We start from the raw sequence: 25,272 nt of genomic DNA, 5'->3' as shown, positions 1-25,272 counted from the left end.
ATGACTGATTTGAAATGTCAGCATAAAGGGTGATAACAAAGGAAAAGAGTACACACTGGCTCCCAGATCCTACTTCACCTCTTGTTTGTCACCTACAGAGTAATCTGACTGGTTGAATCACAAGAGAAATATGGACACATTTTCTGAGTGCAGGCACAACTGAAAGACATATGTCGCTTTCTTGAGAGAAATAAAGAAAAGGATGAGGCAATTAAACACAGAATTGATGGCATTGAAATCACCAGTAGTATAAAAGACCTCTTTAAAAATTATTGCTTTTAAGTTTTTCTTCAATAGCAGGTAGACTTATTTTGTGGCTCAAGTAATAATGTAATTTCTATGCCATCGGTTCACGGTTAAAGGTGAACGTAGACTGGACTTGGCTCAGAGGCTAATAAGGTAAAAGCAAAGCAGAGACAAGATAGATGCCTCAGGACCCTCCTCTTCCACCCAAAGGGGCCCTCTGACTCTCCCAGCACAGCCTTGGGAACTTCTCAACATCATCAACTATGAATTATTTCCTCACAAATACTACTTCAACATGTATGCTTTTCTCTTTCTTGAAATTGTATAATGCCATTCACCCTTAAGCATCTCTTCAAACAAAATTACAGCAGAATCATTCAATATTTTCCTAATGGTGATTTTATCCAGGACAGTCTTGGCAACTCACTTTTACCTGATCCAATTTCACCATTAAATCATCCAGTAACATGCAGCTTTTTAGGGTGCTCTAATAAAGGATATAATTATCTGACTCCTAGATACATTAAGATAATACAGTTCTCTGAATTGGGGGGTGGGTAAAGTGTTTTCCAAGCATATCTAAAGTTAAATATTATTTTTAAAGAAAAACAATCTGAAAAAGAAACATGTGAATTTACTTTTTCATTCACAACCATATAGCTATGTGTATATTTTATGTTTAAATGTATAAAAATACATATATATTTCAATAAATCTATGTGAAGGATAACTTTGTACATTTGGATCTATAGTTTTACTTTTTCCTTAATTAACAGAATATTAGTATGGTTATATTTGCAATTAAAATCACAGGATTTGTTACAGTACTGTAAATAAAAGTATTCATCGAAAAAACTTCCTAACATACAGTTCTTGGTATTTAATTATGTTTAGCTACACTTACTGACCACCATTTACGCACCCAGCACTGTGCCTGGTGCTGTCCATCTTTGTATACAAAGATGTGTACATTCTGTTGCCCAGTATCAAGGAGTTCCCAGGTGGCTGGGGAGATCCAGTTACCCAAGAGACTAAAGAGAGGTGCATTCAAAACAAAAAACAAAAAAAGAATGAGATTTCTAAAGGAGTCAAGAGAAGTAAAGGGGAAAAAACACATTGAAAAGTACAAAAGATGAGACAGAGGGAATTTCAGAAAAACGGACAACCAGAAAATATTTATTGAGCACTTAAGATGTGCCAGACACAAGATACAAAAAAATGAATAAGATAGGCATTCCCCTTCAAGGAGCTCATAAGCTAAAGAGAGAGAAAATATAAAAAAATAATAAAGTTGTTTTAAAAATTTACTATTGGTGATTAACCAATTCAGTAAACATATGTGGTCCTTAATTCAAAAAACAGACATTAAGATGGACGCAGGATTAAATACTGGAGCTTACTGACTTATCTCTCACTCTTTCATGTGCCTGTATTTTTCATTCACTTACCTAAGTAATCAAAACTCCAAAATGTTTCAAACATCATGTTAAATAAATTCAGAAGCACACTCCATTATGTGTGCCCATATTCAGACACTAGATTATAACTGAGTTGTTTTAAAAAAGCTTTAAGTGAATATGCATGGTAGAAATTGTCACGCAAACCAACCATTATGTTAGCTAAGATAAAGAAAAGTTTTCTATTAATCTTCATGGTGAGTTTAAGGTGCAGAATGACACTGGCATGTGTATAGACTCTAATAGTCTTTAATTCATAACTGTTCACAAAGGACTGTATCTCCAAAACCACTTAGTTATTTGTGACATCTTTCTAAAGGTTTCATCAACATCCTTTGAGATAAAAGATATTCAGGATGTCTGGGGAAAAAATCCCAGTCATACATTAATTTTAGCTATAATTTAATTTTATATGTCCATTGATACTTCTTGAATTCAAAGCATTATATTCAAGTCATATTTTCTCCTTAGGGTTTTTAAAAAGAAATCAAAACAGTTAGCCATGCATAAATACAAGCCAAAAAAAATACTAAAAATAATCTGCATATCACTGGTTAGCTAAAGCGATGTTAAGGTGATGATATTAGGGGTCGAACATCTCAGGCTTATTCACCCATCGCTACCAGACACGCGACCCACACGGCCGCTCTGGTTTCTAAACAGCCGCAAACCCAAAGCACCAAGATCATCTGGAAACACATCTAGACTCTAGAGAAAACGTCTGTCCTACTATTTTCAGTCTCACTGATTTTCTCTTTGCTTTTGGTCAAATTCATTTTACAACAAAATTATCTAAATGTCAGAATGACTTCCAGATCTGAGTCACTGAGTCATTTTGTATGATATTAAACAAGTCATTTAATCTCATGGGCCTTGGTGAGGGGGTCAGACCTGGAGATACCTACATTTGTTTTAATAAAATTCAATGTCAATGAAATAGCTTGGGCTACCTCTGCTTTTTAAATCTGCTAAGGCCAATGCTTTCCAAGTCATTTGACCCCTGCAGAGCTAAAATTTTGACAGGACCCTTGGAATACTGTTTAACAAAAGGAATTCCAAAGATTTTCACAGCATAATTTGAGAGAAAGGTACAACTATCTCAACATAGCACACTTTCTATCTCTTCACTCTTAAGTCTAACTCCATTTCGTAGACTAAGCTCATGAATGTTGCTAAGCACTTCAAGAATCACCAGTAAGGCCTCAAGACTCAGCAAACAAAACACTGATGCTGAGAAAATATCTCTAAGAAGCACTGTGTGTGGATGTGCATGTTCTCAGCCTCTGGATCATTCATACAACAAATAGGTACTAGGAACCTAAATGTCAGACCCTGCGCCAGGCAATGGGAATTAAAAAAACAAGAGAGACACAAAGTGGGTGTTTAGGTCTAACAAGACCATATTGAGACCACACGCAAAATGATAAGAGATATAGAATACTACGTGTGATTTATATTGGAAGTTTCATCATTTAAACCCAGTAGCTCCTAGCTTACTACAAGGCTGCATTTTACTTATTTTTTTATTTTTTTGTGAGGAAGATCAGCCCTGAGGTAACATCCATGCTAATCCTCCTCTTTTTGCTGAGGAAGACCGGCTCTGAGCTAACATCTATTGCCAATCCTCCTCCTTTTTTTTTCCCCCAAAGCCCCAGTAGATAGTTGTATGTCATAGCTGCACATCCTTCTAGTTGCTGTATGTGGGACGTGGCCTCAGCATGGCCTCAGAAGTGGAGCGTCGGTACACGCCCAGGATCCGAACCCGGGCTGCCAGTAGCAGAGCGCGCGCACTTAACCGCTAAGCCATGGGGCCGGCCCAAGGCTGCATTTTAAAAGTACATTTGTAGGACTGGTGTGATGTTTATACTGTAGTTTTACAAAATATTGCCATTGGTGGAAACTGGGCAAAATGTGTAAGGTATATCTCTATTATTTCTTACAACTACATGTAAATATATGATTATCTCAACAAAAAGTACATTTTAAGCCAATAATTTATACAAAAGCAATTTTCCATAGACTGTCATAAACAGCAGTTGGTTTCTAAGATCAGCCCACAGTATTTTTATTTTTTTAATTTATAACCCCTCTTAGTATTAAATACAAACCTAAAGAACTCAGGCCCTCATTGTATTTGGTATGAATTACAGCAGCAATTTCCTATCTAGTCACCCTACTAATGTCTCCCAAATCATCCTTCACTTAATTACAAATCTGGTTATATCATCTCTTAGCTTAAAATTCTCCAATGGTTTCCCAGAGATAAAGTCCAAACCCTTCCTACAACATACACAGCTTCTCAAGATGTGGCTCCTGCCTATCTTTCCAACCTTGAGTGCCTGCCACCAGCCCAAAACATGCCATCCTCTCTCATTTCCAAGCCTTGCACAGCTGTTCCCTCTGCCCGGAATGTGCTTTCCCACTATCCGCCTAGCAAATGCCTGCTTATTCTTTATTCTTCAAGACACCTGTCATCTCTTCTCAAAGACTTTCTATGGCCTTCCCACCCCCTAACAGAGCAAGGCCCTCCTTCCCCTTCTTCATGCTCTTAGAGGGCCTTGTTCAGCAATGCACTAGAAGACTTATGTCCCAGCAGTTTTAAGAGCCTGGAAGGCATGCTATTGGCCATATTTCACTTTGCACCCTCAATACCATTCACAGTACCTAGCATTTGGAAAGCACTCAAACGTTTGTTGAAAGAATGACACTGATGACTTTCAATGAGCTTTTGTGATTCCAAGAGCCTAAAATAGCAAGTGGTAAGCTATTTCTATGACAGAAATTAGTTAGGAAAAAAAGAGAAATATTGATTTTATTTTATAAAAGTAGAGTCAGAAAGTTTAGCGTATGAAGCAAACAATTACTAAAAAGGGTTGGTTGGGAGGCTATCATGTATAAAATGTATAAAAAGAAACAACAAAGAAAATAAATCATACCGTCTTTACCCACTCAATTGAGAAGTTATTCTCAAGTATAAGTTATAACAAACAACGAAGGGAAAGTAAGCCAAGGAAATAGTAGTCATCTTATTTTCTGACATTTCACCCACCAGAGAGATTGCTGCCAGCACATCAGTAGAGATGTAACCACAGATATGGAAAACATGAGATAGATTTAGATATGCTGATATAAAACCATCCATAAGCTACATTGAGCAGAAAAAACAGGTACAGAATATTCCACCCTCATTTGTATTAAAAAATGGGGAGAGGGGATATAAACATACAAGCTTGAATATTCAGAAAATTTCTGCAACAGCAGTAGTGAGCCCCTGGAGATAGTAAGTAAGGCTCTGAGGTAGGAGGGAGATTTCACTGAGAACACTTTTTTAGTCTGAATTTTTACTATGGGCATGAATTATGTTTTCATTTTTTGAAACTAGTTTAAAAAAACACAGCAACCTAGTTAAGGACTCTTGAACACTTGGCTTTTGGCACATTCCCTATTCAGAATCCAGCCACGGTGCTCCGAGACATCCAAGCCCCATGGAGAGGCTGTACGTGGGTGCTCAAGGCCACAGCCAGCACTAACTGTGACCATGAGAGTGAGCTGTTCCGGATGTCCAGCCCACTCACGACTTCAACGACCAGCACCACCTCCATCTGACTGACTGCAACCCGGGGAGAGGCCCTGTTAGAATCACCCAGTGAGGCCCAGTCCATACACAGGACCATGAGAGAAAATAATAAATTACTTTAAGCCAAGGGAAAAATAACTATGACTTCTGCCTTAAAATGACAGCTTGAGCACATGCATTTACTTCTATTCCATCCTGGTAAAAGAAATAAAGGCAAAAACCCACAGAGCAACGAGAACTGAAGAAAGTCAAGGAAAACAAAAGAGAAATGGCTGCAAAATTTGAAAGCTGGAAAAGAGACTGGATAACTTTTAGCAGACCTGAGAAATCAGGGATAACAAGTAGTATTTTCTAGAAAACTGAACAGAAAAGGCTCAGTGGAGGGCAAGGGTGAGGCCTGGGCTTCCAAACCAGAGTATTTAGTAGAAGTCCACTACTACTAGGAAGTGCAAGGCCCACCCAAAGCAGTCAATTGTGAGACTAGAATAAAGATACTTTAGAAATGGAGGAACATAAAACTACCTTGTAAGCACATTTCATAGGAGCCTATTGGAGGCCACGCTTCAGCAACAGGAGGGCACTGACCCAGAAACTGGAAGACACGGGATAGAGGAAATGGGGAGGCCACATCATGAGGACAGCTAGGCGGTAGACCTACAAGCAGCCAGTCCAAATAGGACAGGTCTCCAGGACAGAGTTCTCCAGGAACAAGGGGAACTGATACACTATCTGATTTGTGTGAAAAAACTACCAACAGACAGGGGACAGACCTGAAGGAAAAATTAAGGATTCCTATGTAGAAATTATAAATGTTGAAAAGAGAAGGTGAAGCAGTTAGTAAGTTCAGGAAAAATAAAAAGTTGTAAAAGAATGAAAATGTAATTATAGATACTATTTGGCTCTACAGTAAGTGATATTTTAGGTACCTGTTTAATAATGTAAACAATGACAATAAAAAACTGAGCAAGGAGAAGAGAGAGAGGTTATAACATGAAGTCAATAGATAATGCCTAAAATAAATTAAGAAAGAGGCATATTACTTAGAAAAATGAAAAAATCTGTAAGTGGGGTTCAGGGTTGTTGTTTACACTATGTCTTGAAATTATCTGATTTTTTAACGGACACATATTAATGATACAAATTATATTTTAATCATAATTTTGTTATTAAGTAATTAGAATAATCATATAAAGTTGTTGAGTTCAATAGAAGCCACTATAGACAGTTTTCTTGCTAATATTATTTTTAAAACTCAAGGTGCCAGAAAAGTCTTGCCAGTCTAAATATAAACTGAGAAGATATCGTATTCTTTTCTCCTGTAATAGTAAAGAATTCATCCCAGAATCTACCTTACATTTAACAAAATAAATCAAATGTGTTGGTTTGATAAGTGAGAGAAACTACTCAAAGTCTCTACCAAGAAAAAAATGTCACAAATGTACTTTGATAAACACAGAGTCAGTCAAGCGTTTTACTCTCCACAATTTCACCTGTTAACAGTCTCCATTAATCTCTCTAATCATGATTCTTCTAAACCGACTAGAATTTAAAATGGAATGACTGCCTCAAAATGAATAACTTCTTTTGCCCTCGAAAGAAGACAAATGCTTTTCAATATCTATTTCCAAGAATGTACGTACTTTAGATATATCAGTAAATAATTTTTAAAAATGAATAGATTCAGAAAACTGGACTGAATAAAAAACCTGAATGTAAAAAAGGAAAACTCTTTAGAAAATGTAGATCTCCCTGCCCCAAAAATGATTCTCTGAAACTTACTATTATCCTTTCAGACTGTGTTTCACTTTCTGGCCTTCTAGAATCAGAAACAAAATAAAGACCAAGATCTGAAGTGGCCTTTATTAAAGCAGGAGCACCGTGAAGAAGAAAATTATAGTTACTGACTAAAAGAGAGACTTTTATAGGACTGGACCGACTTCCCCATGCACTCTGTGTGTGTTTAGTTTAATGAGAAACAGAAAGGAGTCACCCATATTGGATGCAGTTTCCAAAATTGTACTAATAGGAGAAGAATTTATTTATTGAGAAACTCCCAAGAGCTAAAACAGTAACTATTTATTAAGAACTAAAGTGAAAACTCACAAATAAATTTCGTTTCCTCCTTTAGAAGTGAAAATAATGATAATAACAACAACAACAAATATTTAAATAGGGCCAGGTACCGTTCTAAATGCTTCACAAAGAAAGTGAAGCACAGATAAATTAATTAAATTTCCCAATGTTTACTCAGCTAGTAAGTGACGGAGCCAGGATTCACACTGGCAATCTGACATTTAAAAAGTACATATCTAAATCAATTTCTTAGTAATTTTTTTATGATTGGTAAACTTTTATGGAAAAGAAATGTTAATTCTAACTTTATCCTAGTATCTGATTCTTAACCTAAAATCATAAAAACACATGACATAGCATACTATAAACAAATATGTATTTAATGTTTACATATATAAATATATATATTATGAATATATAACAAACTATGTCAGGAAAATTAAATATCTTGATTAATTCTATATGAAAACTCTATTTCCTAGGGACAAATAAAGCAATATATATGTGAAAGTTTCTTTGTAAAGTTATACTTGGTTAATAATCAATCCATATATTTAAAAGTTTCTTTACTACAATTTGCAAAGAAAATTTTCAAGTATATGGAGTGACCATTAAGCAAATAGTTTTTTTAGCCACCATTAGGAAGTAACTGCTATTTAAGACCACAATGAAAGAAACACATGGGCAATTAAAAAGAGAAGCTGGATTAAATGTAAAAAATAAAGGCTGTTATGAATTTAAATAACATAAATATAAAGAAACATGTAAAATATATTAGCTACATATCAATACAGAATATTTTCCTTAACTTACCTGCCAGATAGAGGGCAAATGATATAAATCGATGGTAGCGAATAAGAGACTGAAGCTGCTCTTCTCTTTGAACAAATGTAGCAAAATAATCAGCTACAGTCTCTCCATAGAAGAAGTAGTTCACACACAGCAGGAAGTACCTGTAATGGAAAAACAATTGGCTTTTTATATTTGAAGCTTTTTTCCTCCTCAAACTCAACAACACTATTCTTTACATTTTGATGATGACACAAAGATTAAAAACAAGTTCAGAAGACCAGTTCAGGATATAATCAACCAAAATGCTTTTTTCCTGTTTTAAACTTAATTTCATTTCTTTTTTTAGTCAACAAAAATTTACTGATTATAGTTTATGCCTTTATTTGGCTCAAAATCTAACGCCGCAGACAGAAAATTAGGAAACTATGTAGAAAATACTACACATACACAAACGCAATCTGTTTCTCACAGAGACACACATACACACACACAGGCACACAGTATTAAGTTTATGATGACACTTCACTCCCAGCTACTCACAGTTCTAATGCTTTCTAACAGTAGAGATCCTAAGCCACATTCCCACCTGCCCTAAGGAATATCATCAGGGAAAGAAGGAACAGGTAATTCAACCTCCACCTCTCTCCCCAGGGCCCCGTACATACTGGCGTCTCTCCCTCTCCTCGATGCTCCAGATGGACTCCAGCTGAGCAGTGATTTTTAAGGGGTAGCAGTGGGGCATGGGAGCTAGCAGCAGGTAAAAATCTCTAGGAGAAACTTTTAAAAACTGTATAAATCACCTGTCCCTCCTCCTAGTCCTGGTATATCCTTTCCTCCAGGGAGAGGTTGAACCCATGAGATTTTGCTGATGGGAGCTTGTGTGAGGCAGGAAAAAAGGCTGAGAAACACTGCCTTGGAGTTCCCCCATGCCTCATCTGTTGAAGGGCAGAGTCTTAGGTAGCCAGGAGAGGCAGGGATGGTTTCCCTCTGGTTCTCATGGATGGAATTAGACCCCACTGTTCCCAAAGTAAAGGGCAAGTGTTCTCATTTCTATCAGCTGTGTTCACCATTTTTCCATTCTCCTGCCTTAGACTCCTCTGAAGGCTATCAACGCCCACTCTAGCCCACCAATCCAACTTTTTGCCCACTATTCCCTAATACCTTCTGCTCATGAGGGCCAGGAATGTCTCGCCTTCTGTGGCACAGGCCTTCTCCACCACACATCTAGAACCTGATGGATGCTGCTTCCCCAACCCAGAACACTCCTCTCCATCCAAAGCTTGTCTTTATTTCAATTGACAGTTTCTCTCTCACCTTCTCCGTGAAGCCTTCTACAATCACTGGAGCCCATCTGGACCTACCTTTCTTCTTCTACACTTAGAATCAATCCTGCATGGTTTAGCGTTTAATTATCCTCCAACTATTCAATCTACCTAACATTCCCCATATACTTCGCCACTTATGAAGAAACTTGCTAGAAAGAAAAATCAGCTATTGCCAAAATCAAGAAACTCTTTTTTGACTATTCTAAACCCCAAAGGTCATACATTTGTTTTAATAAGACAGTCGCCCCTCTGGCTGATTCTAATCAAACAACCAAATTCAAAAGCACAGCCAGTGAGGGTAATTATGAACTATCATGTTATCACGTTTCGTGGTCAAGGTCTTGATAACTAAGAACTATACCTGAAAAGTTTTTAAAGTATATAAAATTTTATACACCAAAATCATTTGGTGACTTTTTTTTTTTTATTGATTTTACATGCATTTGTACATATATAGTATTTCAAGGGCTAGTAACTGCCGGTGCTATTTACAAGGGTGCCTTACATACTGCTCCATCCATCAGCGAATCTTCCTCTTCTCTCTGACTACCCTCCATGTTGCACGTCATGGGGCCCAGAGCTTGGAAAGGAAACCAAACTAGGAGTAGCAAAGGTGTGTGTCTATGTGGAGGGGGCGTCATGTCTCCTCTCACTCTCCAAAGGCCTATGGGGGCTATGGGAGGGTGGACCAGCTTGCAAGGGTGGGAATGGGAGGAGACATTCAGTTTGGGCTTTCCCGTCCTGAATAAACCACTTGTCACTCAAAAAAACACCATACAAAACTATTTTCATATCTCATCTTTCAGTCTCTATAGAGATAATTTAATTTTGTGTGTGGTCTCATGCCAACTGAGGGGAAATACAGCATAAGATTACACATATTTGTAACATTTTACAAAATAAAACTTGTAATTATAAAGGATACAAAAATATGTCCACTGTAACGTTGAGGTTTTTTTAAAGAGGACAAGAATGGTATATATATTCAATATAAATTAAATATTGCTACGAAGAGTGGGATATTGGATATGAAACTAGTTGTGTTGGAATGGGAGAGTTAAAAGTGATTTTCTTTACAAAATTCAATTGCATCCTTTTTATTTATCTTTCTCCAAAATCTATCTATAAATTTATCTATAAGGTCAACTGTGTGGATACTGACTGATGAATATGCTTCCGTTACAAATTTTAGAAAAGAATCAGATTTTCCCATCTGATACAGTCTTAAGTTACTCACCAGCTTAGTGTTCTAAACCATGGTAGGTCATAAGAACGATAGACTCTATAACCTATAGTGATAATTTCATGGAAGCATTTCACTTGGATGCCCAAAACCTGAAACCAACAGAAAACATTAACATACATTTCTCAATGCTTACATTGTGCTTAATCATTTAATAAGTAGCTTGTTGTCATATGTATTTTAAAAATCGTTAGCCTATCCATTCTTAGGAGTGGCATTGCAGTTTAAAGTCTGAGGGACATAGTCTGGGCGGTCACAGCCGACTAGGCTTGATGCCTTATTGCTACTTCATTTCTTGAGGTTGTCCATGTCAACATGGACAATATTTTTGTCCATTTTCTTTCTTCAGTTGCCCTAGGAAATTGATCATATGTCAAAGTTTGCTTGTATATATTTGTTTTTAACCATACATCTTGATACACTTGCCAAGGATAAGGATACTGGCAGAACAATGGCTAAAATGTCTTTATCCAGTCACCCAAGGGTCCGGGCATGGTCTTTTCATTCTTCTAGCTGTGCCAACTCTCCCATAGTCAGTTACATCTCTCTCTGATCAATCCAAGTGGTACCACCTTGGCAAATGATTCACAGCCACTTCGGCCAGTCAACTGAGTCGACGCCGTTCTGTTTGCACAATGTCCTATACACATGCCTAGGAAATGGGTTTATATTTATAAATTCCTTTTTGAAGGTCTGTTTATTACTCCTTCAAACTGCTACACCCACCAGTCTGGGTACAGGTAATTCCTGAGATATACCATCAGATCCAATGCTTGGCTTAAGTCAATTCCACGACTTAAAGAGCAAATGGCAAGTTGAACGCTTATTACCATGAACTAAGAGTTAAATCTTTGTGAATACAGCAGACTAACTTTTTCAACCTCTAGAGAGTATACTCAAGGGCTTGTTTTTGTACAGCCCTGGAACAAAAAGTAGATTTTACGTTTTTAAAGAGTTATGGGGCCGGCCCCGTGGCTTAGTGGTTAAGTGTGCACACTCCACTACTGGCAGCCCAGGTTCGGATCCCGGGCGCGCACCGACGCACTGCTTGTCCGGCCATGCTGAGGCCGCGTCCCACATACAGCAACTAGCAGGATGTACAACTACGACATGCAACTATCTACTGGGGCTTTGGGGAGAAAAAGGGAAAAAAAGGAGGAGGATTGGCAATAGATGTTAGCTCAGGGCCTGTCTTCCTCAGCAAAAAGAGGAAGATTGGCATAGATGTTAGCTCAGGGCTGATCTTCCTCATAAAATATAGAGTTAAAAAAAAAAAACAAAAATCAAAGATTATGTGACAGAGACATATGTGGCTCCTTAAAGCCTAAAATATTACTATCTGGTCCTTTACAGAAAAAGCTTACCAAACTGCCCAAGGATACACTTTGGGATTTCTTTTTAAGATCTCCACAAATTAGCTTTCCCAAATCGACTGCTTAGGATATTCTTAAGCTATTTTTCCCCACTTTACCTATTACATGTCCAATTACATACTTAAAAAAGTAATTGAGGGGCCAGCCCGGTGGTGCAATCGGTTAAGTACGCGCACTCCGCTGTGGCAGGCCGGGGTTCACCGGTTCAGACCTCGGGCGTGCACCGACGCACCGCTTGTCAAGCCATCCTGTGGCGGTGTCCCATGTAAAGTGGGCATGGATGTTAGCCCAGGGCCAGTCTTCCTCAGCAAAAAGAGGAGGATTGGCAGATGTTAGCTCAGGGCTGATCTTCCTCACAAAAAAAAAAGTAATTGAGTCCCCTTAGCCACATAACAAGAAATATTATGCCAAAATACTATAATTAGTTCAAGAAAAAGTCATAAATGTGTTATAATATAAAGACAAAAGAAAATTCAAATACTATCCTTCAAATAACCTTTGTATATAATATCAAAAGTCGTTTTTTAACAAAAATAATCACAGAATGGGGACAATGCTAGACGTTAAGATAAAATGGCAAAGCCATGCTATTTATAGAACCAAGGGTTTTTAAAATATCAAATGCACTGATGCAATTTCTTTTTTTTTTTTTTTTGTGAGGAAGATCAGCCCTGAGCTAACATCCATGCTAATCCTCCTCTTTTTGCTGAGGAAGACCAGCTCTGAGCTAACATCTATTGCCAATCCTTCTCTTTTTTTTTTTTCCCCAAGTAGATAGTTGTATGTCATAGTTGCACATCCTTCTAGTTGCTGTATGTGGGACGCGGCCTTAGCATGGCCGGAGAAGTGGTGTGTCGGTGCACACCCGGGATCCGAACCCAGACCGCCAGTAGCGGAGCATGCACACTTAACTGCTAAGCCACGGGGCTGGCCCACTGATGCAATTTCTATGAACACATTAGCACTATATATGGTATTTTTCAGACAGGCGAAAGAAAAGTATTTTTAACAGCACACACATATATTTATATGATTGTTGGTTATAGCTTGCAAGTAGAATTAATACTGAACTGCTGGGAAAACAGAAAATAAGGGATTCAAAATACTAGAATTAAAATCATTAAAATACGTATATCTTCCAGAGCTAGGTGATTACACAGAAAGCAATACTCCATTAATACTGGTAGCAATGCATATTAGTAGGACTCCATTGGCCCAATTAATGTGTTAAGAGCCTTAAAAACAACAACCGATATGTAAATGCCTACTTTGCCTCAGTAACTAAATGCCTAGTTACTGATGATTCAAAGAAATAATAGAGGGCATCTGTTCTCAGAGAGGCATCATCTCTGTCACAGGGGACACAGCAACTACAATCCCGTGTGGAAACAGCCACAAAAACCTGGGGCAGGGGGTGGGCATGGGCCGCAGTGGGGGCAAAAAAGGAGAACATACAGAGTCATGTACATAGGAGAGGACGAGGCATGTTAAGGAAACTACAAGTAGTTCAAAGTTGCTAGAACACAAAGGTGAGAAGTAGAGAGAGAGAAGCCTGGCCACAGAATCACAGGAAACAGCACAAAGGAATTCATACTGATCATGAAAGGACGTGATCAGATGTGAGTGTCAGGATGATAGAGGTGCAAAGAATTGACTGGAGAGGCAGCAAGAGTAGAAATGGTAAGGCAAGCAAGACACTGGCATCCAGATGAGTGTGGAAGAACATCTAGTGGGGACAGTAGCAGAGGGGTGGAATATAAGGAATACGAAACATCAAGGAGGTGGAACTGACTGGATTTGGTAGTTGAGGAAATTGGGGGGCTAAAGGAGAGAGGGGAACACAGAGTAACACCAGGGAAGGCTTGAGAAAGTAGACAGATTTATGCAAAATGGCTGGTGATGAAAGAGAAGTTCAGATTTGGATATGTTGAGTTTGAACTATGGTATCTATGGGTAATCCAAATAAAAGTATTTGTTTTCACTTTGGGAATCAATCTGAATAATCCTACACATGAAAAAGCTTTATATTCTAATATGTTCAGGATAGTGTTATTCACAATAAAGAAAAACCAGAACATAACCTGAATGTCTAAAAATAACACAATGGTTTAAATAGCTTAGGATGCACTCCATTTCAGAGCAGATGGATGTATTAAAGCTGATGGTTGTAAAGACTGTGGAGCAACACAAAACATTCGATATGCTATTTAGTTTAAAAAGCAGAACACAAAATTTTAGTCACATTATGATTATAACCATGGTTTTTAAAACATAAGAGAAAAAAAAGAAGGAAATGTATCAAGTGGCAGTATTAACTGGGTTTTGGTGGTTGATAATAGGGTGAGGAGTGATTTTTTCAAATTATCTATTTTCCAAAGTAATTTTTTTTTTTTTTTTTTTTGGCGAGGAAGATCAGCCCTGAGCTAACATCCAATGTCAATCCTCCTCTTTTTTGCTGAGGGAGATTGGCCCTGGGCTAACATCCGGGCCTATCTTCCTCCACTTTATATGGGACGCTGCCACAGCATGGCTTGACAAGCAGTGCGTCAGTGCGTGCCTGGGATCCGAACCTACGAACCCCGGGCCACCGAAGAGGAGCACACGCACTTAACGGCTGTGCCACCAGGTCCACCCCTCCAAAGTAATTTTATTTATTTTTTTTTAAAGATTTTATTTATTTATTTTTTCCCCCCAAATCCCCAGTAGATAGTTGTATGTCATAGCTGCACATTCTTCTAGTTGCTGTATGTGGGACACGGCCTCAGCGTGGCCGGAGAAGCGGTGTGTCAGTGCGCGCCCGGGATCCGAACCCGGGCTGCCAGCAGCAGAGCGCACACACTTAACCACTAAGCCACGGGGCCGGCCCAGCTCCAAAGTAATTTTAATACACTTTTATAACTCTCACAATGGGAAAAAAAGTTAAACACCCTATTTAAAAGTAAATTAAATAATGTGAATTAAAACTTAATTATTATAGAAGTTTCCAAGGAGGGGGGACACTTACAATCTCTTTTATATGTTCAAATCTGCCTTAAATCAAAATATGCTTTAGCAACTCCATCACTTAAAGTGTGATTCGAAGCTGTGAATGCTACAATTAAAGTACTATAAATAGAAGGTTGAAGGAAAAAAAGCTTCTTTTACTTTAAGGAACATGAATTCCATCTTACAATAGTAGCTATCATTTCCTAGAAGTAAGTTTTCAATAAAATTCTCTTGAATTAGTCATTTTTAAGTGCTGAGCTAGATACAATGCATACTTCTCAAAATATAAATGACCTAGTTAGGGATATGAGTGTAAATAAGGCTTTATTTTATTTATCTATTCATTTATTTTGGTGAGGAAGATTGGCCCTGAGCTAACATCCATTGCCAATCTTCCTCTTTGCTTGAGGAAGATTGTCCCTGAGCTAACAGCTGTGCCTATCTTCCTCTATCTTGTATGTGGGATGCCGCCACAGCATGGCTTGATGAGCGGTGTGTAGGTCCACGCCCGGGATCCAAATTCACGAACCCTGGGACGCGGAAGCGGAGTGCTCCAACTTAACCACTACACCACCAGGCTGGCCCCTGGACTTTAAAATACATAAAAGCCATATCGATTGAGTACCAACAGTATATGTGTATATGTGTATATCCATCCAGATTCCCTTACATAAATGTCATAAATATAACATGTATGTATGCATGTGTACATGTCTGTGCATGCATATACAATAAACCTAAATAAGAGCAATAACAGTTCAAATCTACTTTAACCTAGATCTTTAATATTATTATTTTCTTCTCTGATTAAACTCATCAGTCAAAGCAAATAACTTGTAATAAAACGGTATTTTCCTTTCATAGTAGAAAAAATGAACAAAAAAGCCCAAGCACTTTAGGGATGCTTATAATTCCCTTTCAAAAACACAGAATCCAAATATGCAAAGATGTCTTTAATGGTGTTCTGGATTTTGACATAAAGAGTGGTTAAAAATTGTCTCCATCCACAAATTCTCTTACCACACCAGTTTAGTATGGAGAACAACGTAACTCCTTCACAGGGAGCCCACCAACCCAGACTGAGTCAGTATATCGAGGACACTACTGTTTTGCAATGTCTTAGATCAAAATTATCTTCTAAAGGGGAATAATAATTCAAATGATCCCCAATATTTTCAATGGTTCCTCAATGCTTGACAAATCCCAAACGTCTTCACATAGTATTGCAAAGGCCCTCCAGAATCTGATCCCTAATTATTTTTCCAGGTTCAAAGGCCTTGTGCTCCAGGCTCAGGGCATCACCTCCTTCTCCTGACACACCTGGACATGTGGACCTTTGCTCCAGCGTGCCCTCCACCCTGACAGAGTCTCAAGATCCGCTCCCTTCATCCACAAAGCCCCACTGGGCTGTCTGCCATCAACCAATCCCTTCTTCCCCAGGCCCATCCACTCATCACACAGCACTGCACACACTCGCACTCCCTAAATGCCCAGGTCCCGAGGCCAACAGTGGTCACTGACACTCACAGCCTCAGTGGGTTCAGACTGAGAAGGCTGGGAGCGGGGCCGTTCCCTCAAGTCACACCTGGACAACCCTCCCATCTGCGTACCTGGCTTTCAGATTTGGCGTCTTCTGCCCTCACATCACCATTTTTCCTTTGTAAGAAAAAACTCTTTAAGATGTCAGCAAATTAACAGAACAGAGCAAGTAACTTCTCATTCACTTCTCTTACCTTAATATCCCCAAGGAAGTACAAAATTAATGAGAGGACAAAAAGAAAAGTGAAAGAGCTTTATGGAGCTTAAAAGAGCTGCTGTAAGTGGTTTCAGAAGTTGATGGAGGGCCGGCCCCGTGGCTTGGTGGTTAAGTGTGCGCGCTCCGATGCTGGTGGCCCGGGGTTCGGATCCCGGGCGTGCACCGAGGCACCACCTCTCTGTCCATCCTAAGGCCGAGTTCCACATACAGCAACTAGAAGGATGTGTAGCTATGACATACAACTATCTACTGGGGCTTTGGGGAGAAAAATAAATAAATAAAATCTTTAAAAAAAAAAAAAGAAGTTGATGGAATTTTTCTTCCAGTTGTGTCTCATTTCACTTCAAAACTTATTCTTTTACAGAATAAAAGGAAAACCATATCACGTTGCCCATAGCTTACCACTATGAATAGGACTGAGCATGAAGGCGGGAAGGCAGGTGAGACAGAGGAACACACTTCTGCGTGGGTGGGAACACAGGAGAGGCTGACCCAACTGAGAGCGGACAAGGAAAAAGAAATAACAACAGAGAGGGACAGCGTGCACATTCCTGAGAGCAGGCTCTCCCTGCTCACTGCTAAACCACGCTCAGCACCCAGTGCCTGATGAATTCATTGAACAAATGCATTTCTCCTTCTCAGTCCCACTACTTCGGGCTTCAAATGTTTCATGCTTCTCTAGATATCCAGGCTTTTACAGGCAGGAACTCTCTGCTGTGACACTGCTTCTCCCCAGCTCCCCCTTCACCTCGCTGACTCCTCCTCAGCCTTCAGATCGCAGCGTACACGCTGGGCACGACGCCTCTGAAAAGTCTCCTGGCTCCCCCTGTGCTCTCATAGCGTGCTACTCGTTTCTTCAAATGCTTATTGCAGTTTGTGATTATATACCTGAGCACTTCTTTAAAGTGTGGATAGTAAGCTCCATGAGGGCAGACACAGGCGTGTTTCTCACCACCACCATATCATACCCCAGAACTAGCGCAATGCCTGGCTCATAGCAGGCATCTTGAAAGCATTTGCTAAATGAATGAATGAAAACCTTAAAATACCTGTCTGGCTTCATGACTCGTTGGGCTTCCCATATACAACAAAATCCCAAACTCCCAGAATGGCTTCTGTTCACCTCTCTGGTCTCAGCACTAGACACCCTCCACATGTACAACTTGCAAATCCCTCAATGGACCACATTCTCTCATTGCCTCCACAACCTGCCCATACGTCCCCACCTTGGAACGCCTTCCCCTGTCCAGTCCCCTCATTAGGACTCAGTTTTGCCTTCACTTCTCTGGAAGTCTTCCTCCCTCTCTGTCTCAGGCTGGATTAGCTACTTTTTTACTGTGCTCTCCCAACAAGTTCTATCATAAGACTTATTCCACTTATTTACTGTTCCATTTATTCATATGGTTACTTATATGTCTCTGCCATTAGACCAAGTTCCTTGAAGTCAGGGATCTAGCTAACAGTCATATACACTGAAGTCATGTGTGTGTGTTTCTGTCATAGCTAACGCTTGGCAGACATGTATCTATTATGTATACTTGGTCTCTGCTGAATGAACACATTGAATGGCCATTTTGCAAATGGAAAAGATTACCTCAGGTCACTTCATGAACTAGAAGATGCTTACAGGAACTAAATTTGCTAATACGAAGTCTTGAATTACCTTCTTTTTTTTATGACATGCTTAAGTTACTTCAATCACATCAATGCCAGAAAACAAACACCAGATACTTAGGAAAACGTAAAATACTTACAAGAAGCATCAGCATAAAGGATCCCATATAGATGATCAGGAAAAACAATGAAATCATAGTTAGAGTGAGAATTCCACGAATCCACCAGTTTTTCCACCTACAAAGAAAATGTTTGTAAAGTTAGCATTTAATGTGTTCTTTAGGTTTTTTGTGTGGTTTCAGTATTGAGCTGTCAGATTTATGGATTTTCCCTAACTATATACTCTAAAAATCATGTACTTCACTTCATTTAATAACAACAAGAAACAACAAAAACCAACCAAACAGCATTTGTTTGCTCACTGAGAGTTAAATTAAACGTAAAAATTATGTCAGCCAAAGAAACAAACTAATTTGTGTTCAGTGTGAATGAGGACGAATCGTGAGGCCAGGAAGTGAGGGAGTGAGGTGGTCAGTGGGGTTGTGTGTACATCCGTCCAGGGGTCATTCGGAGGGAAGGAGGAGCCAGGTGCACAAGCCCTCTAAAAAGACGATGATCAGTCCTTTAGGGTGGTAGATAAAAACAGTAATTATTTTAATGGGGTAGAGACAGAGAGCACGGCCTCGAAATGAGAAAAAGTACAGAAAGGATAATATAGAACTGAAACTGAGAGCACAGCGATTTCAGTGAAACGAAGAAGGCACAAGGAGGTGGGTCTCTGAGGGCAAGGCCAGACTGAAGGTCACTTTCTTCTATTGCTCCAAGTATGCTGCCTGCTTTCCTTGACTAGGGGGACAAGGCCTTCAGCAGACAAGTTTTTCTTATCCTTGGTCCTTTGCTTGTTCCTTAGAGCAGAGCTTCCCTACTGGTACGCCCACCCGGCTGGTTCCTGGGAGGCTTAGAGTTCATCTCCCTCGATCCTCCGGCTGTAAGTAAGGGCCTGGGGTAGCCAACTGCCACCCCCAGGAGCCTCACACTTCATCTCCAGCGCACCTTACAAACATTATCACTCTTGATGTGGCCATGTAATGAAAAATGTCAGCAGCCACCAGACGAAACATCCAAAATGATTCCAATAACATCTGCGTATGGATGATGATTTCTGAATCTAAAATTGCTGCCCCCTACTGTTATTTATTCTACACTCATTTTACATTATACTTATGGTAAAGTTTTTTAAGACTTTTCTGATTTCTATTAATTCAAATGATAGCATTTAAATTACGTTACAAGAGATTTGGATTCAACTTCAAGTATGGTAACATACATGCACTGTACCCAAAGCACAAACCTTCACTCTCCCGCCTGTAAGGGAAATATTAGCTGACTTCATCCATTTATCAAATATTGGTTACATCCCTGCTTTCAATCACTCTCCTATATAGTCTAGATACTGCTAACAAACTAATCTTTCTCAAATATCCCTTTTATCACGTCATTTCTGTACTCAAGATCTAAAATGCCAACAACATTAAATCCAAACTCTTTTATCTAGCTTCAAGGATTTTTCATGAGGTGGTCAAATTGTACTTACCCGACTTCATTTCCCTCTCCTATTTAACAAACTATGTAGACTCATAAATTTCTCATGAGACAGTTTTGGGGCTGAACTGAACTGAAATGAATGGAGAGTCAAAAATGCTACAGCTGAAAGGGCCCATTTAGTTTTATAGCTATAACGTTTTATGGATTAATGAGTGGATTAGGAAACTGGGCTAGGTCACAGAATGAGTCAGAGGTAAGTAAAAGACCATAAACCAGTCTCCTGATAATAACCCTGTGCTGTATGTAAGAAACCCAGAAGCGTATTTAGCCCTCCTTTATAACTGATCCTCAGACTGAGAATTAGTGAGAACCTCTTCTAGAAAAGAGGACACTACGTAATTTTTAGAAATCAGTCCCTAGGTGGGTGTTGCCAAGGTCCATGTACCTCTAATGTTAGATGCCTGGCTTTGAACTTCAGAGAATGGTAGCTGCTGAGAACCAGAGATTTTAAACAGGAAACCTAGTCTCTTCATACCATCCAAAAATTTCACGGTAACTGAAAATCTGGGCCCAGAGGAACATATTCTACCTGGTTGTCTTTTTTTTGTGTGTGTGTGTGAGGAAGATTAGCCCTGAGCGAACAACCGATGCCAATCCTCCTCTTTTTGCTGAGGAAGACTGGCCCTTGGTTAACATCCATGCCCATCTTCCTCTACTTTATATGCTTTATATGTGATGCCACCACAGCATGGCCTGACAAGCGGTGCATCGGTGCGCGCCTGGGATCCGAACCCCGGGCTGCCGCAGTGGAGCTCGCACACTTAACCACTATGCCACCGGGCCGGCCCCTGGTTGTCTTTTATTATAGAGATATTTCCTCTCCCAGAAAAATTCCCCTCCCCAAACAAGATCAAAGACTTGATTCCCTTATTTTAATCTAAATAACTCCCCAAATCTCCTGAGAATATCTAATACAAAGTTGAGCACATAAAGCACATACTTAAACATAATGTTTAATCATTGATACAGTAACCAAAAGTCATCCTGCAAAGGAGAAGCACTGAATTCAAAACAGACCATGATATGTGAAAAAGAATCACTGTTACTAAAAACCAGAGGACAATCTGATACTGAATTCAAAATTCGGAATTTCCTTTACCATGCCACCATGATCATATTACAGAAAGCCTTAATTTTGAGTCCAAGTCATCACTTCATGGATTATATTGGAAAAAAGACCTCAGAATCAGTAGAGGAGAATTTGATTCAAGTCTCATGTCCCAAGGACCTATAAGAGCTAGAAATCAGATTTTTTTAAAGTATTAGCGGTATCCTAAAAAGTGATTATCTTAAGTGGTCACAAACATTGTTCAAATCAGTTATGAGACATACAGTGTCTTTCTGTTACTACAACTATTAAGTGGTTTTTATTTAAAAGTCATGACAGGCCGGCCCTGTGGCTTGGTGGTTAAGTGCGCGCGCTGCGATGCTGGTGGCCCGGGTTCGGATCCCGGGTGTGCATCGAGGCACCACTTCTCCGTCCATCCTGAGGCCGAGTCCCACATACAGCAACTAGAAGGATGTGCAGCTATGACATACAACTATCTACTGGGGCTTTGGGGGGAAAAAATAAAATAAATAAAATCTTTAAAAAAAAAAAAAATAAATAAAAGTCATGACAAGATTTTTAAAAGATTATCTGCTACTGGCACAAGAGTCATGACTCACCAAGAACTTGGTTGGCAAGGCAGTTCACCTGAGCCAAGAATTGGGACAAGGGGCACTCCTCAAGAACAAACAAGAACTTGCTGGGCCATCTGGCAAAGAGCAGGAGTTTTAACGAAGTCCATCGACCAGCCTTTGGAGGAAGTGGACAGGAAGTGTGCAGGTTCCCGGAGAGAAGGAAGACGGCATTACAGAGTGAAAAAGCACCAGTACGGCTATGCCTGCGTGTTTCCTCAGTCTCTCAGCCTCAGCACCAGTAACATTTGGGGCCAGACATTTCTTTGTTGTGAAGAGCTGTTCTGTGTACTGCAGGATGTTTAGCAGCCTCCCTGGCCTCTACCCACTAGATGCTGTAGCACCATCTCTCGTGACAACCTACGATGTCTCCAGACATGCCAAACTGTCTGCTGGGGAGGAGGGGCAAAATCCAGGGCATTGCCCCCGGATGAGAACTGCTAAGCTAGACTCACAGCTGAAGAAGAGCTCCACTGAAGGATAGAGCTAGACTTAACTGGCTAATGAATACTCATTCCCACAGACCCACACACAGGTCAAGAAAACAGGGGGAAGACTTGCCAAGGGACTGAAGACCTTTCAGGCCCCTTCCAATTTCAACAGCTCTTTTTGGCCTTATAAATTAAAGCCTTAACAGTGAGCACAAATCTTGACCAAGCAATTTCACTTTTAAGATTTTATCTTAAGGAAATAATTATGGATGTTAAATAAAAGTTAGGTACAAAGAAAAATGTTTAATGTAGAGTTGTTTTTAATTGTGAAAATTTAGAAATAACTGAAATGCACAGCAATAGCTGGTAAGTTGAGTAAACTGAACTACAGCCATACAATGGAATATATCATGCAGCCATTAACAAGATTTAAGTATATTTAAGGATGTTGCTTCTAATACCACAGAATGAAAATGAAAATAGCAAGGTAGAAAATAGTACAATGCTATGTTTACATCATACACACACACACACAAAATGCACAAGAAAACAAAGCTTCAAAGAGTAAACATCACAGTTTGAAATATTAATGTCTTGGTGGGGGGGTTATAGGGTTTTTATTCCTACAATTCATATAAATTTCTTATGTAATTAGTATTTTTAATCCTAAGCATCTATAACTTCTAAATCTTCATAAGGCAGAGTATTTTGGGTATTAGATAAAGAGGCTAAAACGTATATGATTTAGATTTTGAAACATTCATATAATCTTTATAGAGAAGTTTCTTGAAAAGATTGAAACTGGTCATATATTATCTACTGTTCATTCATTAAAACCAATTCTTTTATAAATTGAACACAATGCCTAGCTTCAGAATGTGGTTCTATCACTTACTAGCTACATGGCCCTTGATATATAACAGTTCTGTGCCTCGGTTTCCTTTATAAAATAGGTATATGACCATACCTGTGTTACTGAGTTGCCATGAGAACAACTTAGTTAATATGTGTGAAGTCCTTGGAGAAGCTCCTAGCACATACTGCATGCTCAATACAGATCAGCTGCTATTACTTACCATTGCTAATTTATACCAGAAAAAAAAAAAACAAAAACTTCATCATTAAGGAAAATCTTGTTATGAATAACATACAGGAATCCAGCATCGTTCTTATATAACATCAATATAAAAAAATTTCAGATCTGAGATAGACCTGATGAGATGTTAAAATAAAGGTGTATCTGTGAACTAGGTCATGAAAACAACTGGGGACAAAAACTATTAAAATAATAATCATGCTTTTAATAATAGACAGCAACAATTTGTTCTATTGGTCAAAAAAATATGAAAACTTGGCTTGGAACCAATTTATTCTAAGATGGTTACTCCTACAAATTAAAAAACAGAGAAACTCATATTACATTTACTAGATATGACTAAACCAATGTTTTTCAAAATACATGTTATGACCCACGGGTAGTGAAATCAATCTGGTAAGTCACATCCAGCATTTTTTGTTCAGTAACATAAAACAGTATCAAACAGAAAAGAAATCAGAGGGTATCACACACAGTAGTGGCAAGAACTGTTTCATAACATTTTTGTAGCAGTTAAAATATACATTTGTGTGTTTCTTGGGATGTGCCATAAAATGTATCTCTTACTGTGTGTCACAGTCAAAAAAAGTAGGAAAAACACTGTTTTATACCAATAATTAAGATTTTACATTTTAATCTGGATGAAACTTTACATTTATTTTGCTGGTATAAATTTTGTAATTCATATTCCTAAAGCATACAATGGAGGGCAATACAAAATTAGCTGAAATTTGGTGGTGATTAAACATTTAAAAATATAGCACAAATATAAAATGGTAAAGGGTTATAGAGTTTGGGATAATAATTTTAAACTTGGTTAAAAGAAAAAAATGACCTATTTCTGTCCAGCATTTGAAAAACAGAGAACAGAGAATATGGAATTTTCTTTATTAGATGTTCCAATACTAGAGAAGACCACCTGAAGTGGTAAAGGATCTCTGGCTTCAGAAATCTGACAGACTGGAGCAAAAATCCCAGCTCCGCATCTTACTAGCTCTGTAACCTTCACCAGTTCTGCTCTCAGACTTGATTTTCTCATGTTTCACAAGATTTTAAGGATTAAATAAAAGGATGGACATTAAGCACGTAAGTGTCATGCCTCAGATACGGCAAAAAAGTATAATAACCCTTCTCTCTCACAGCTCCAAAACTTAGAAAAAGTGACATTTATTACATGGACCAGGATGACTTCACAGCTTCTGTCGTGCACCCATTATATTCATCTTCATCCAATCATACCTTGAAGATAAGCCAGACAGAGCTTTCTTGAGGATCTCAGGGGTTCTATCTGAGGATGGTAGAATTTCTGGAATATCAGAATCTGTTCTGGAATCCAAATCTCCATATCTGTCATCAATATCTGTTTCCTAAAATTAAAGAAAAATGAAAATCACTTTGCAAAATAGAAAAAAAAAAACATGCTTGACAATGCATTTATTTATCGCTTAGTCTGTCAAATCTCAAGTTACATAACTTGAAACAAAGAAACAACTATTAACTTATCTTGAACATCCAAGCACTGTTGTGCTTCCTTGTTAGGAAAGTTTGATTATCTTTGCTAAAATCTATCAATATAAAGGATTAATTTAAACAAAAGACACAAAAAGAAACTCCTATATTATCTAAATCAGAAATTTACCACAAGAATCAAATGTTTATTGTTTTGTTACTTAACTGGGAGAACATGGTGTTAATTCCATGTAGATTCTGGTCAGCTGTACACAGTCTATTTTTTATTTGATTACAAAGCATCAACAATAAGTGTAATATCTTACACTGGCAAAACATTTTATTTAACTTCTAAGCATTTTAACTTCCATCATTTTCATTAGATCCTCAAGAGACAATCCCAATGAAGCAAGTCACACAGACGCTATCATCTCTGTCTCACTGGGGGGTAAACGATGATGAAAAGCTTTTGCTTTGTTGGTGAGTTTTTTTATAGTTACTTAAAACTCAAACTCAAACTGACTTCTAAGAGCGCATATGCAGGAGCTGTTGGGCCTTTAGACAAAGGTG

At 38.7% G+C, this 25,272-nt stretch overlaps 1 protein-coding gene across 1 annotated transcript in view; it reads right to left on the bottom strand.

Annotated features, from left to right (window-relative positions):
* CDS1 (CDP-diacylglycerol synthase 1) overlaps nucleotides 1-25,272 on the bottom strand; it is a 62,816-nt gene that overhangs the window by 20,807 nt on the left and 16,737 nt on the right. Inside the window, exons 2-5 of the mRNA XM_004430909.3 lie at nucleotides 24,493-24,620; nucleotides 18,582-18,678; nucleotides 10,708-10,805; nucleotides 8,167-8,306 (exon numbers count right to left, since the gene is read on the bottom strand). Coding sequence (XP_004430966.1) covers nucleotides 8,167-8,306; nucleotides 10,708-10,805; nucleotides 18,582-18,678; nucleotides 24,493-24,620 — 463 coding nt within the window. The remainder of the gene's footprint in view (nucleotides 1-8,166; nucleotides 8,307-10,707; nucleotides 10,806-18,581; nucleotides 18,679-24,492; nucleotides 24,621-25,272) is intronic.

Source organism: Ceratotherium simum, chromosome 8, assembly GCF_057802395.1.
Source record: "Ceratotherium simum simum isolate JZ-2026a chromosome 8, ASM5780239v1, whole genome shotgun sequence".
NCBI classification, from domain to species: Eukaryota; Metazoa; Chordata; class Mammalia; order Perissodactyla; family Rhinocerotidae; genus Ceratotherium; species Ceratotherium simum.
The sequence above is the reverse complement of the archived record's forward strand: the minus strand, read 5'-3'. Positions and strand labels throughout refer to the sequence as shown.